Here is a 15724-nt window from a genome sequence, read left to right on the forward strand (position 1 = left end):
ATGTTTTCATTAACCTAGTTGGCAGGCCTGTTTAAATATAATAGTAATGAAAGTTATCACTTGATGAATTAAATATGGATTAATGTTCGTGCACAAGTAATTATATGTATAAGCACCTGATTTTCCCATAGAGGTATTTTGTTTTTATGCAATGTTCTTTATACCAAACACATGCAGACAAAGTATGTATGTGTGTGTGTGTATATATATATGTTATTATGGACCACAAGAAGGGAATCATAAAAAATATAAAACACTATGTTTAACAAATTAAGCAATAAAGAATGAAAGGAAGCAGAAGCAAAGACAGTACTTCTCTAATCATTGGATGGTGAAACACAAGCTCCCATCCACCCTAATTGTCTTTTTGTATAGATTTTAGCATGGAATAAACCTTTTTTCGATACCCTCCCTAGTTTGCTTTATTCGATACACCACCCAATTCCAAATCTTTAATTTCTTATAATGGATTCTAATATATATATATATATATATATATATATCAAGTTATTTTTACATAAATTCCTTTGTCCAGACTCCAGACTCAATCATTCAAACTAAATCAGAAGTGTCTAACCGCCTTGACAGATGCATTGTTTTCCTTTAATTACATGACATCAGACGTGAGAATTAATGCATTTACCTGTGATTTGTTTATATATGTTTAATCTGTACCTTTTGAAAAAATTATTATATATTGTCCTTTTTATTATAAGTTACACGCTACCTTTTGCATTCGATATGGAATATATATAGATATATTGAATGGTAATACAGAATATATATGTACCAATCAATATATATGTCTTCCAAAGCATAAATATTGATGGACATGATCCATCATCATTCCTAATTAAGAAACAAACTCACTAAATACGTACTTGGCAATTAAGTTCCCAATTAAGTAGGATTTGGGGACTTAATTTGTTATAGGGATCCTATGAAGTGAAAATATGTGGTTGAGCTAATTAATTAGTGAAATAATTAGTAAGACTATATAAGCTAGTCACATTAACGTACTTGTCTGCTTCAAACAATGTTATTGCTTTTATCATCATCTCTTTGTTTCTATTAGCTAAGAATACAAATATATGGTTTTGTTTTTCCTTTTGCTTGAGTTAGTTGCAACTAAATTATATATGGAGATTTAATTTGTATTTTATATATTTATGTCATGGAATAAATGTTTTATTCCTGGCCAAACTCCTCCTTAATTAATTAATATATAAATTTGACGACATTGACACAATGAGTTTTTTGGTTTATAAATTTGTCCTCTTTTGGTTCGCAACAAGTTATTAGTTGCATTGTGTTTCCATGCAGCTGCAGTAAATGAGTATTTAAAATCACAAGTAGAACATTCAAGCTGCGCGCAGGAAAAACAAAATGAATCATCTAACCTTTTTGTAGGCCCTTATATATTTAGCTAGTATTTCAACTAGTCTTGTGAATTAATAATTAAGGAGCCTGAATTTTTTTATTTTTTTATTTTTTTTATTTATTATTATTTTTTTTTGTAGAATGTGAGTGTTATTAATTAATATTAGCAAAAAAAAAATACTTTGGAGCACAAATTAATAAAGTTTGGTCATTGAGAAATATTACTAGGCTAAATTGATTAATTTTCTGCCAAATTAACTTCTAATTATTTTTAGTTATAGGTTTCCTGATTATATATATATGAGCCATCAACTGGTGGGAAAAGACTTAATTTGTTGGGTTGAATTGAGATGAATACTAATCTGAGCTTATTTAATAGAGTTTTGATGTTTATAATTGAACAAGTTTGTCATCGTAATTCAACTTCTGTTTTTCGCTTTATATAGAGCTCGTCATAGCTTTATATTTTGTTTTAAACTTTGCGTTTATATATATAAATACATTTTTTTTTCTAATTAAAGCAGGCCCTTGAATTTTCACAAAAAAAATAAAATAAAATCACAGTTCATACATCACCATTCTAACTTTAATTGAGTAAACTTACCAGCTTGTGACTATAGCGGTTCGCATATATTATAATATTCCATTTGGTGATGTATGAACTGTGATATGATTATATATAGATTAGCATGAAAATGACCCCAATTGTTACCAAGGCTTATTTCTCATCCTACTAATTGATCGAAAACCAATTGGTTAACTTTAGTCTGCAAAGGAGCTCCACAATATATACACAGGGATATATGTATAGAACTCTCTTGATCACTCCATATATATATATATATATATAAGCTAAGTAGGAACACAATCAGACTCCTTACACACGCACCATTAATTACTAGAAGAGCAGAGCTAGGAATGGTCATGATCAGCTAATTAGGTAGACATGCAAGGCACCAATATTAATCAGCAGCCGCAGAGTACTAGCCACACATCAACAAGCCGATCATCAGATTCGGCCGGTGAGCCTAATGGTCCGGATGGAAAGTGGGCTTCAAAGCTTCTTAGGGAGTGTGCAGGAGCAATCTCAGAGAAGGACTCTACTAAGATCCATCACCTTCTGTGGATGTTAAACGAGCTCGCGTCTCCTTATGGAGATTGTGATCAGAAATTAGCATCTTATTTCTTGCAGGCTCTCTTTTGTAAGGCCACTGAATCCGGCCAACGATGTTTCAAAACCCTAACTTCAGTAGCTGAGAAGAGCCACTCATTCGATTGCGCTAGGAAGTTGATATTAAAGTTCCAAGAGGTAAGTCCATGGACAACTTTTGGTCATGTAGCATCAAATGGGGCTATTTTGGAAGCCTTAGAAGGGGAGAGCAAACTTCACATAATTGACATAAGTAATACCTTTTGCACTCAATGGCCTACTTTGCTAGAAGCTTTGGCCACCAGAAATGATGAGACACCACATTTGAAGCTCACAGTTGTGGTAACTATTAGCGTAGTTAGATCGGTCACGATGAAGGAGATAGCACAAAGAATGAAGAAATTTGCAAGGTTAATGGGAGTACCCTTTGAGTTTAATGTGATAAGCGGATTAAATCGTTTGGAAGAGCTCACAAAGGAAGGACTTGGGGTTCAAGAAGACGAAGCTGTGGCTGTGAATTGTATTGGGGCCTTGCGAAGAGTTGAAGTGGAGGAAAGGGGAGCCATGATTAGGATGCTCCAATCGCTTCAGCCTCGTGTTGTGACAGTTGTTGAGGAAGAAGCCGACTTTTCTAGCACAAGAAATGAGTTTGTGAAGTGCTTTGAGGAGTGCTTTAGATTCTACACATTGTACTTTGAAATGCTTGAGGAGAGCTTTGTTCCAACTAGTAATGAGAAATTGATGTTGGAGAGGGAGTGTTCAAGGAGCATAGTTAGGGTTTTAGCTTGTGATGATCATGATCAAAATGGTACTAGTACTGGTCTAGGAGATTGTGAGAGAAGGGAGAGAGGAAGCCAGTGGTCTGAGAGGCTTAAGGAGGTTTTTTCACCAGTTGGGTTTAGTGAAGATGTTGTAGATGATGTCAAGTCACTGCTAAAGAGATACCGAGCCGGGTGGTCTCTTGTGCTGCAGCCACAAGCTGCTAGTGGAGATCATGACTCAGGAATCTACTTGACATGGAAAGAGGATCCAGTAATATGGGCTTCAGCTTGGAAACCCTAAAATGGTCAGAACAACATTGCTAGCTAGCTATAGTACTCAAGCCAAGCAAAACATGGAATTTATATTATATTTGCAAGCTAGCTAGCCCTTAAACAATGATAGAGTACTTTAATTCTTCCCTTTTTTAATTTCTTTTTCATCTTCATTCATACTTGTTTTTGGTTTTTTGGTTTTTGGTTCCAACTTTAATTTGCTTTCTGCTTGGGAGTTTGTGTTGCTTCTTTTGCTTTTCTAGCTTACATTGTACGTTTGTTTGAAAGTACTTGCACTTGTGCCTTTTCTGATAAATTTTATCACATTACAAGTTCCAATTGAGTTGGTTGAATTGTTTGCTTAATTAATTCCTTTTTCCAGTACTCCTCCATTATTGGTTGTTCTGTACATAAATATCCTGCAGATTAATTATTACAGTACATATATGATATTTTCAAAGAGAAGCACATATATATAGCTACATGATATATATTCATGTTCTCCAAGAACCCCCTCTTCTATCATTTGTTCCCGGCCGCCCATTATGGATGTATATTGCTATAAGTAGCTAAGTAGATATTCAATTAACACATGATGGGTGATCAAATAATTGGAATTATATATGCAAAGGTCTTCTATATATCTTGGTTTGTGAATGTTCTTCATATATATATATAAGCAATTGATGACCATATATATACTAGAAGCAAGAAACATCACATTTATTTGATGAAATCAGTAATTTTCTCTTGATAATGGCCCGGGTTTGTGGCAGTGACCCATGCTAGCTAGGGTTTTGTATAATATACACATGTATGTATAGATAAAATACCATATATATATGTTATATATGGTCTAGCTACATTAATTATACACATGTGACCTACCCTTGAGTTCATCTCCCTGATGCTTTGGGTGCATATATATTGTTTGATTTGGTTCGATTTGATTTTTTAATTATATTCTTAACGGTTTAGAAAAGTTTGAATCGAACCAAATTGCTGAAAATGCCTAAATGGGACTAATCTGGACAGTTGAAGAACAGTTTGGATCGGTACAATTTTAGGCTACCATCAGGACTCAGGATTTCCTAATAGTATTCATTCTTTAAATTAAAAATAATTAATGCACATATTAATATAGATGGTCTTATAATTAAAAAAATAAATAAATAAATAAATCAGAGCAAAAACGTAGACAGCTAGATCGTAGAGTTGTGAGGTATATATACCTCTCATAGTTTTTGTTCTTGAGTTGTTGCTCAAACAATAACACAATCATTCTTTATGGTTTTTTTTTTTTTTTTGGTTAACTAATCATTCTTTATGGCTGAACGTATGAGAAGAGTAGATGAAAAGGGAATTAAACCTCACCTGCTCTGGAGGAGAGTTGAATAAAATTTATAACTACTCCATTAAACTTTTACTGACCAATTATCTTTCTTTTTCTTCTTCTTCTTTTTTTATTTTTTAAATTTAGAATACAATGTCGATCATGCACACACATATATATATATAAACCTTTCTGCATTCAGTATAGTGTGTTGCATGTCTCACTAAGGTTCTTATCCAATATATAATATTCTTAATAATTAATAACAGAAAATTTAAAGCGTTGGCATTAAGAGTTTTCTATCATTCTATATATATATATGTATGTATGTATGTATTTATTACATATATGGGTACGTAATACATAACTTTAAAGTACTCCTTGGAAGTATGTGAATGAAAATACCTGTTTGTCCTAAGACTTGTAGGGTACTGATACAAAACATGCCCCTTTCACAATCCAATGCGATAAATTTTAATTTTTCATTTGTAAGCACTATGTGTATATATATATATGGATGTATTATATGCATACTCTACACACACAAAAGAAAAAGAAAAAGAAATTTATTGCAATATAATTAAAATTACTGGAAGATATAATATATATTGGTTGGGGATATCGACGAAGTGTATTGGTTATATGTGAAATTAAATGTATTTAGTGGAAGTGGAGCAAATAAAATGGGTTAAAAAGAAAGAGAGAGGGGCCCATTACGAAGAAGAGTAGTTGTTGGTGGGAAGCACAAGTATACCAACTGAATCCCATGGTTGCTTTTGTGTAGTGATATGAATAGCATATTTTGCCTGCCATACACATGCATGGAGGCCAACATCACATAGTGGAAACACAACTTTTCTAGATTTAGATATGACTAGTACTGCTAATTTAGTCACCTTACATGCACTAGCTTTTTATCCACTCCTATATTATTATGCTAAAGGAACCTCATAACAATAATAGGATTGCATCCATCTTTCTCTCTCTCTCACACTATGAACCAATTATCACATGTTTCTTTCATTCACAAATATGATTTCAATCATTCACAAACTTACATGTAAGCCAAAAAAAAAAAAAAATTGACAAATTTACTTGTATGTTGAGTTATAATTGATCGAGATCATAAAATTCTGAACTATGTGTTATTTTTTAGTGAACACCTAACAGTTGTTTATTTTTTTTAAAAAAAATAAAAATAAAAAATTAAATGCCATTAAATGCAAAGTATTGTTGAATCAACCTTAAACGAACTGGGATTAATGATTGAGATAAAAAAAAAACCCTCGCATGTTGGTTGTCTCATGGGACTGTGGGATTGATCACCACAGCTGTTGTGGTGGGTTCCTCAGTTTTGTGAGGCGCGATACTCATCAAGTGTCTCGGCTTCTATCATTGCTCTAATGATTGGACATGTGATATTGAAAGGCTTAGAAGGGAACTCTTATTATGTCACATTATCTTGGGGAGAAGTTGTCGGCAACTGTAGGTATGAAAATCTTTTAATTGTGGGGATGTGTTTTAAAAATTTTGAATGTGGAAAATAGACAGTATTTCCGTATCAGGTCCAAATAAATAGTATCAAAGTCAAATCCCTCCCGAAAATAAAAAAAGTATGCACTAGTCCATAAAACTTAGGTGACGTTGGTCCATGAACCTAAGAGCCTTTTGGTATACGTTTTGTTTTTGGTATTTTTGTGTTTGTTGGGTATTATAGCAGTGAATAGTAAAAAGATGAGCTTGGTAAAAAAATGTTTTGTTTTGTACAGTGCTGAAATGTTTCATGAATAGTGGCCAAAAGTTGAAACACCAATTTAGTATTTTTACATGTTCCACACTGTAGCAACGAGTACTGTAGCAATGAACAATATCTAAAAAAAATTTGAGAAACCCTAAAATGACCTTTTAAAACTAGCTATTATATTTTTAAAATTTGCAATACTTTTTTAACCAACATGTTTTTATGTTTTTGCTTCTAAAATTTGTAACAAATAAACGTTACCAAACATGTTTTCGATTGCTATTCAAAACACCTAACAACAAAATACTTGTTTTGTTTCAAATTAAAATATAAATGTTAAATCAAAACGCGTACCAAACAGATGTAACCTCATGTTCTTCGGTTAAGAGACATGATAGGCTATAAATTGTTTGCACTCTCAACTAGGCATGTGCATGGTGATAGTTTTGGTGCCTTTTGAGATCTCCGCATTGTTAAATGAACATTCTAAAGTCTGCTAGACACGAATTAGTTCCTCATATAATTTAGAGAGTAACAATAACCATATGGAAGTTGCTAGAGCTCTGTTAGCAGTAATATCATAATGAAAATTAAGCTGCAACTAAGGACCATATATATTTAGGTGCAGACATGTGTTAGTCTTGTTGTGATGAGAAGACCTGAGTTATATAAAGTGAGAGCTACTAAATTCAAGTCACAGAAAAAAAAAAAAAAAAAAAAAGAATTCGCACACGAGTGTGTGACGCACACTCACGTGATTGCTGATAACTTTTGTACCGCGCGTCATGTTCTTTCTGCCTCTAGAATATGTGTTGGCACTTAGGCCCAACTAAAAAGCCCGTTAAAGGCATCTTTAATGGGTATTGGCCCTTTGTTTCCTGACAATGCCCTCTTGATGGGTCCAATATTTTCTGATACCATTACAAATTCAAACCGAACCGATGGTTGTTTTTTCTTTCTAGTCCATCCCACTACAAAGTCCATATATACATCCCATCTCTGTTTTTTTTCTTTGCGACCACGGTTCGGCCTGTTCCAAAGTCCAAGAGTCGGGCTTGGGTTTCATAAAATAGATTCAGGTCCGGCCCGTTAGGAACCCTCAGTCTAGCCTTTATATTATTTCATAACCACGGAGGTAGGGTTAGGACGTGCTATCATCGCAGCGGAAGCTCTCGAATACAGACCCCAAAAATGGTACTAGTCTCTCTCTCGATCCAGTTCTCCTTATCTCAACTCGATCTGTGTTTTATCTAACCTAATATGTGAAATTCATATGATGTAAACCTAGAACTAGTGCTTCTCAATACTGAAAAGTGGTCTTCGCTTTATATTTGCTTAGGGTTTATGATTTTTATGATTTTCGTGCTGATTCTGGTAGTGAGCTCAGAGTTTGTGATCTCATTTAAAGCTATTTATATATATATATATATACTCATTTATGTATATTTGCGAGATTGTATGTGTAGTCATAATCTGTAAACTTTGCCGATTTAGGTTCTGTTTGTTGTAATGGAAACAGGTCCTGGAACAATTTAGCAAGGGAAATATCCTTTGTTATGTGTCATTTGTTTCGATAAAAAATGAATTTATCAAAACTTCTCCTTGATAGACATGAAATCAGCTTTTTCTAGAAATTTTCTTTTATCACGTTCAATTTTATCTTTTACTTGGAGAAAAAAAAAAAGAAAAAAGTCTTTTCTCCACGACTTTATGTTGTTGAAAATCATTATTTGTTTCTTCATTTAGTCCTTAATTTATTGAAACACTGCTGCAGTATTTGTTTTGTGGTTTCATTTGACTAATCTTGCATTTGGACACATGGATCCGGTGCTTCAACACTATTATTATTTCCACGCTACCAAATGGAAAATGTGTCATGGAAATGGAAGCTTTATGATTGTTATCTTTGTATAGTGTCTATATTAAAGCTTCAGGTGGTCTTTGACAATTGCTTTAGGAACTATTTAATTTTGAGTATCACTATAATGAGCAGAACAAGAAGGTTTTACTAATGTAAGTGATACAAATATATGATTTGGGTAAAAGAATGAAATTTTTATAGTCATTACACAATTTGTTGAACTTTTCTACAAATTAAAACTTGTTGGTTCCTGCAAATTGTTAATTTGTGCTTAGTAGCAATGCTGAATGTTCTCTAATCAAGACAAAAGATCCAAGTTTTTTTTTCTGAAATTCTATCGAAGTGATTGGGATATTCTATTAAAAAGGGTCAAATTTGGAATTTTAATGTAGCTTAAGATGAAATAAACTACGGCAAAGACAAAATCTTTTGCCTTTGGTTCTTACAAGTGCCTAGTGTATATGCTATAAACTGATAATCAACTCAACAAAGCATTTTTGTCATAATCATATTTTTGTTGGGCTTAGGAGTTTCACCTCATCTTATGTTACTTTTTTTGTGGGGTGTGTGTGATGGGGGTCAAGTTATTTGGATTTCATTTAGTGCTTAAATGTTTCCTTTTCTTTTCTTGTCCTCAGCCTAAGCAAATTCACGAAATCAAGGATTTCCTTCTCACTGCCAGAAGGAAGGATGCACGTTCTGTGAAAATTAAAAGGAGCAAAGATGTGGTCAAGTTCAAGGTTCGCTGCTCCAAGTATCTCTACACACTGTGCGTGTTTGACTCAGAGAAGGCTGACAAGTTGAAGCAGTCCCTCCCTCCAGGTGAATTTTGTTCTTTTAAGATTTTACTTGTATTGTATGTCGATGATGATATGATATTATAAATTGTCTCGGAGTTGACCTTGTATATTTGCCTGTGTACACGCATATGATACATGGTTGTATGCATGCTAATAACATGTCCTTACCAATTGCACCCTATCAATTGTTATGAATTATTTAACATAACAATGAAATTGGTGTTCGTAATTTTAAAATTATTCTGCTTAATTACTATGCATATCAAAAGATTAAATGGACAGCTCAAATGATACCTAGACATTAAGTTATATCGCCATCCACCCCACATTCTCTTCCTTCCCCTCCTTATAATTTCCTAGCAATTTCGGTTCTTTTGTGCATCTCTTGTTCCCTTCTTCTTATGAGAATGTAGGTGTTTGTATTAAATAAGTTGTTCTTGATGATTCTCATAGTATATTTGCTTCATATTTGCAGGTTTGAGCGTGCAGGACCTGTGAGAAAAGCTAGCGTGGAACCAATTAAATGAGCTCAAGTTTGAGAACTCTTTTGTCTGAAGTTATGCTTTCAAAAGTTTTAAAAGTTTGCAAATGGATTTGATGTCCTTAATTATTAGGTTGATATGGTTGCTTTTCATGCTATTCTATTTGGACATGTAGAATTGGGTTTCTTCTTATTACTGGAGTTTCTATATGAATATTGATTTTGCCTATTTTATTCTTGACCTGATGATTGTGAACTGGATTGTTTTGCAAGTTCATTAATTCCTTATCTTTGATTTGTTGGATCGTCATCAATAATTTTATAATTTTGAACACCTAGCTTACATTGTGAATGATTTTATATTTTGGTTTTGAAGTAGGTAGGCTGCTCTTGGTTGAAATGCACTCTCTTAAGCTGGTGAAGTACCTATTGGTGGAATTAATATTTTTTTTAGTAAAAAATATATGTTGTGTTTGCGAGCACCTAGAATTGAAGTTGGAAAAAAATTAGTTCAAAGTTTGTATTAAATTTTCTCTAATTCCAGTTCCAAGGTGTGACGATTATGTGGTCCCACAATAGTTTTTTTTTTGTTTGTTTTTTTAACTGTGTTGTATATATATACAGTAGAATATTAGATCTGTGTTTTTTGCTAAGTTGAGAATATAACAAATCTTGCTTGGATGATATATAATGTTGGCCTTTTCATCTATTTACAATATTTGATATACCTTTTTGATTCGATGTAAGTAGATCTTAAAAGCCTAATATCTATTTGCAATATTCCATATCATGTTCCTTAAATGCGTAATGTGTGCACGGTTTCCCTTGATAATTGTCTTTTACTTGGCTTCTTGAGTTTAGGTAAGAGAGAGATGTGTGTGTGTGTGTGTGTATAATTATATATGTTTTCTTTATGTATCTGTCTTGTAGTGGTTACCTTGAACAAAATATCGATAGGGGTATAGAAAGGAACAATGTTCATGTATAAATTATACAATGTATAGAACTTTCTCCTTTCTCAACTCAACAAAGAGAAATAGAGTCTACGAGACACATTTAAGGAACTAGCATTAAGAACTCGATATTGATATTGTGGAACCTCAGCTCTATGTTAGAGAGAGTAGAAAGATGGGACTGATGGGAAAGCAAAATTTTGTTGTCAAGTCTCTTCTTTTCTTTTACTCACCTTTTCTTTTCTTTTACTCACCTTTATTGTTTAGCAAGCCATGCCATTCCATTTGTAAATTTTTTTTTTAGATTAAGGCGAGGAAAAGAAAATCATGACAACAAAATGTATCTGAAAATTCTCCAAATAATTATTGTTAGCCACCTATCCATTTCCCTCTCAATCATCCCTCTACTCTGACTCCAGGTTCTACCATATCAAGTTAGAACCAATCTGTATTTGCTGGTTCCTTCCTTAAATGTGTAACTCGTATCCTGATACTTGTTTTGGTGAGTTTAGGTAACACAAAGTTTGTATGTATATCGATATTTATATTACAGTATAATTTTATCCATGAATATTGTTCTTTTATATATTTTTGTGATCTTTTGTTAAAAGTAACCATTGCAAGAAAATGTAGAGGAAAGTGTTCATGTATAAATTATACTGTAATATAGACACACATATTACCTATTCTTGTTGAGTTCTTTCCCAACGTAATGGGCTAGTAATAGCCAAGTCTTTTGTTATTGCTTTTGGTCCACCACTGAACTTTCTCTTACATATATATACATAACGAGTTATTCCTTAGTAAAATAAATATAAATTGAAAATTTATTGGAATTATAAATTACGTGTAGAATTAAATTAAATACAAGGAAAAGTGATCTTCCTTTTGTTTTTTGTTTTTCCATTTCATTCGCTTTGTGAACTGATAAAGTGAATTGTTAGTTGAATTTTGGATATATACTCATTCTTACTGAATTGAACTTCAAAAAAGAGTTTTATTTGAAGAAAATTTTTAGCTTGCCTAATAACTTCTCCATTTTTAGTATAATAAATAATACTTATATTAATAAATTACAGAAATATTTAATTTTATTTGAAGAAATATATGCACTTGTGTGTGGAGGCAGAAATTATTGATTTATATGTGGCACCTCTCCTATAATTAATAAATTTTATTTGTAAATCCAACAAATTAAGCTCAAATGATTTAATCAAAGTGAATATGTTTGCTCTAGTTTATGCACCTGAACAACTCATATTTCAGTAATTATGCTCTTACCCTATTTCAGTAATTAATGCCACTGTTGCAATTTTTCCCTTAAAAGAATGAAATTTTCATATACTTTCAGCAACAAAGATGAAGATCGAAAAGAAAATGAAACAAAGATGAAGATCGAAAAGAAAATGAAGATTAAGGCTCTATTTGGTTGAGCGTAAAATGTTTGTTATTTTTTATTTTTCAGTGTTAGGCAAAGTTTGAAAAAATATTTTTTTGGTAGTTTCACTTTCGAAAGTGTTTTTAACAATGATAATTATTTGACAAAAACAAAAGGTCAAAAAATAATCAGTGTAAAAGAAATCTCATATATCTCACTAAAAACACGTAGTTTAAAACCTGTAGAATTTGTATTTCAAATGATCCAATACATTGTTACAGTGAGATGAAAATCAAAACTAAAAAACAAAAGAACAGGAGATGTCACATCTTATTAGGACAAGGTAATACACCATCAAAATATAAATATATTAAAGCTATAATTGTTCACAGCAACACCTTAATAAATACGCATGCAGAATGGTTCACACAGTAGGTTGAAATGAAAATAGGATAAAATGATAGAGAGAATAATAATCTTCATCTTCTTGTAAACGAGTTGTAAATTAGCGTAATTACACCATGGGTCATTTAAGTTTGTCACCGCTTCATATCAATAAGCATGTATTGTTTTTCCTGATGGGTTGAATTTTATTCATACAAATGGACAATCTTCAACTTCCAAAGATTGTTCGCCAAATAAAAAGGGAGACTCCATAGAGAGGGTTAAATGAATACAATTTTTTACCAGGGTTTTGTGGTTTAGAACCGATCAAAATGTAACATCGCTTTTCAAAATGAATGGTAAATGTTTAAGTTTATAAAGAGGCAACGTGAATGTGATCAAGAATTTAAGGTGAACTTTCCAATAAAACACATATATAATTTGATCTAAGCTAACAAAGAAAATTCTATTCTCTTCTAGTTAATTTCCTAATCCAACTAACCTTCACCTTTTTGCTTTGCTAATGAGTGTGGCCAAGACCCTTAAACTTCATGCTTTGTCTTTAATGACTTTAAACTAATCATTACTACAACCACTTTCAATTTTTCAATATATTATGTTATTTAATTAACTATTTTATTCTCTTCTTCTTTAATGAAAAAAAAAAAAAAACAATAAGTAGAATAATAAAGCAGGCAAAAATATCATTGGTAATGAGTCGTTGAGTCCACCCACCAATGGAGGTTGTAGTAGATACTGTATCTTTATCACCAATATTTGGTTTTTCTGACTCCAGTGAAATGCAAAATACGCATAAGACAATAATTTATTTGTTACTAATATTATCATCACGTAATATTTCTTTTCTCATAAATTTTGTTGCATTATCGATTTAAAGGTGTCATAGTGTTGTATTTTGAAATAATATATTATATAAAAATTAGATTCTCAAAATAAATGGGCTGTCTAAATGTTTCCATTGATATTATTACATCCTCGATTTAAAATGCACAAAAGAAAAATCTTGGCAGTTGAAGTTTTACCACAGCCATAAAACAAGGGAGAGATCGTTATTCAATAGTGGTCTTGATTATATGAAATTTTGAAACACGTATAATAAAATTAGGATTAACATAAATTTGTACAAAATGATTGCTTTTATATTGAAAATTTGCATGATAGTCTTGATTTCATCATTTACTATGTATAGGTCTAAAATCAAACCCCAAAATCTAAATCACAATTATCTTTTACATGAATATACGATCATATATACCCAATTATCCATAATGCAATACTTTCTTAAAGAAACATTTTAATTTTTTAAGTATTAATTAAAAAATAAATATTTTAAGTACCAATTATCATTTTCCATAATATTCAAAGTGCATTATCAAATGCACTTAGTCAATGAATACTATAAGAAATACAAACACTTTCACCAATATAAGAACTTAAAAAATTTTTTGGTAATATTTTTAATGAATACAGTTGTAGGGTTTTTGTATTTTGAAAGCAATGTATGAAAATTATACTCATTGACTTTATAAATTAAGTAATAAATTTAAATAAGAATAAGAAGAAGAATTACACTTACATACATAAGTACAAAAAGAAATATTTTTAGAAGTAGGAAAAAGAAATATTTTTAGAAGTAGGGAAAAAAAAAAAAAAATAGAAGAAGAAAGAAAGAAAAATGAGAAACTTGAAAGGAGAAAATTTTGAATTTGATCTGTAACTACTCGCCCTTTGGACTTATAGATACCGGGTAAACCCCCGGCTATCCATCTCGCCCCCATAGTGCGAGTAACAGGTAAGTCATGAACTTGCAACGCTAGAGGAGAATCGAACCCACACCCAAGTACTAATAGTCTAGCACTTAGAGGATGAAAATTTATCTTTTTGTAAGGAAATCAAAGGAATTTGAAATTTTAAAGAGAGAGAAAGAAAAAATTTAAGAGATAATTTTAGAAGCTTAAATTTTTTAAAGTGTCATGTGATATGAAAGGTTGTTCATATATTATTATTATAGTAAAAGAAAGATATGTTATGTATTTTTTAGTTGGAAATTAATATACATATATATTTGAATAGATAAACTAACAAAGAAAAATCTTTATGAATTGAAACATGAAGATTCTCTAGTAGCTAGTTAATTTCCTAATCCACCTAAACTTGACCTTTTTTTGGATTGAGATTGCTTGCTAATGAGTGTGGGCAAGAAACTTAAACTTCATGCTTTGTCTTTAACGACTTTAAACTGATCATTACTACAACCACTTCCAATTATTCGACATATTTTTTTATTTAATTAACTACTTTATTGTTGATCTTCTTCTTTAATGAAAAAAAAAAATGAAGAAAGGATACGTAGAATCTAATAAAGCAAGCAAACAAAAATATGATTAGGTAATGAGTCACGCACCAACCAATGGTGTCTATATTGTTACCGATACGGCAGTTAGAGGTTATAGCTACCTTTATCACAGGTCTTTTTGGTTGGTTTCCTGAAATGCAAAATCTACATGACAGAAATAATCTATTTGTTGCTCGTTTTCTTTGCAATAAAATATTGTCATCTCATAATATGTTGCATGAAAACTGCATCAGATAAATGTGTTGCGCGAATGTACTTATATATTGATATTGTATAAAAGTACGTGTCATGTTCTCAATTTAAAATGCACAAAATCAATCGATAAAGATTTTAATAAGTTGATGGTAGTGATTTTACTAATTTTTTTTTTTTTTTAAAAGATGAAGCAATGTATAAATAAATAGAAAAATGTACATAGGCCTGTAATACAAAAAAGGAGGTTATTATTCAATTTTACCATATTCATTAAATAAAAAAGGTCATTAATAAATATCAAATTCGTTTTTTATTTTTTATTGATAAGAAGTGTTAGATATTAGATGTAGGTGCAGAGAGTCGAAACCTGATATTTCAAAATTTTTGGGAGGCACTAATCAGCCTAATCCACTGAACTATCAAAGTAATTATATATTGAAATGATTATATGAGATATTAAAAACATCCTAAATAAAATTAATATATACTTACATAAATTTGTACAAAATAATTGCATTTATATTAAAAATTTGCACTTAAATGATTTTAGACCCATGGTAAATGATAAAATAAAGACTGTCATATATAAAGACTATAAGTGGAAGCATTGATTTTCTGCAATTTTTCGCAATAAGTGACAAGTATATATATCTCACT

The 15724-nt window shown here is 31.4% G+C and overlaps 2 protein-coding genes across 2 annotated transcripts; both read left to right on the forward strand.

The window, feature by feature from the left end:
• Positions 1-2023: 2023 nt before the first annotated feature.
• Positions 2024-3922, forward strand: LOC132275456 (protein SHORT-ROOT-like). Its single transcript, XM_059776954.1, has one exon. It carries the CDS (start codon positions 2327-2329, stop codon positions 3590-3592), a length of 1266 nt encoding a protein of 421 aa, XP_059632937.1. The 5' UTR covers positions 2024-2326; the 3' UTR covers positions 3593-3922.
• Positions 3923-7764: 3842 nt separating this feature from the next.
• On the forward strand, positions 7765-10009 carry LOC132275457 (large ribosomal subunit protein eL38z/eL38y). Its single transcript, XM_059776955.1, has 3 exons — positions 7765-7832; positions 9138-9321; positions 9775-10009. The coding sequence occupies exons 1-3, from the start codon at positions 7830-7832 to the stop codon at positions 9795-9797; spliced, it is 210 nt and encodes a 69-aa protein (XP_059632938.1). The 5' UTR covers positions 7765-7829; the 3' UTR covers positions 9798-10009.
• The last annotated feature ends 5715 nt before the right edge of the window (positions 10010-15724 follow it).

The sequence above is a fragment of the Cornus florida genome, unplaced genomic scaffold (genome assembly GCF_030987335.1).
Source record: "Cornus florida cultivar Cherokee Brave unplaced genomic scaffold, ASM3098733v1 CherokeeBrave_3.0.0_Hap2_Chr09, whole genome shotgun sequence".
NCBI lineage: Eukaryota > Viridiplantae > Streptophyta > Magnoliopsida > Cornales > Cornaceae > Cornus > Cornus florida.

Excerpts from the sequence above, each read along its gene's own strand:
- LOC132275456 (XM_059776954.1), top strand. The coding sequence starts at position 2,327 with ATGCAAGGCACCAATATTAATCAGCAGCCGCAGAGTACTAGCCACACA.
- LOC132275457 (XM_059776955.1), top strand. Across the intron at positions 9,322-9,774 it reads GAAGCAGTCCCTCCCTCCAG|GTTTGAGCGTGCAGGACCTG; the intron begins GTGAATTTTGTT and ends TCATATTTGCAG.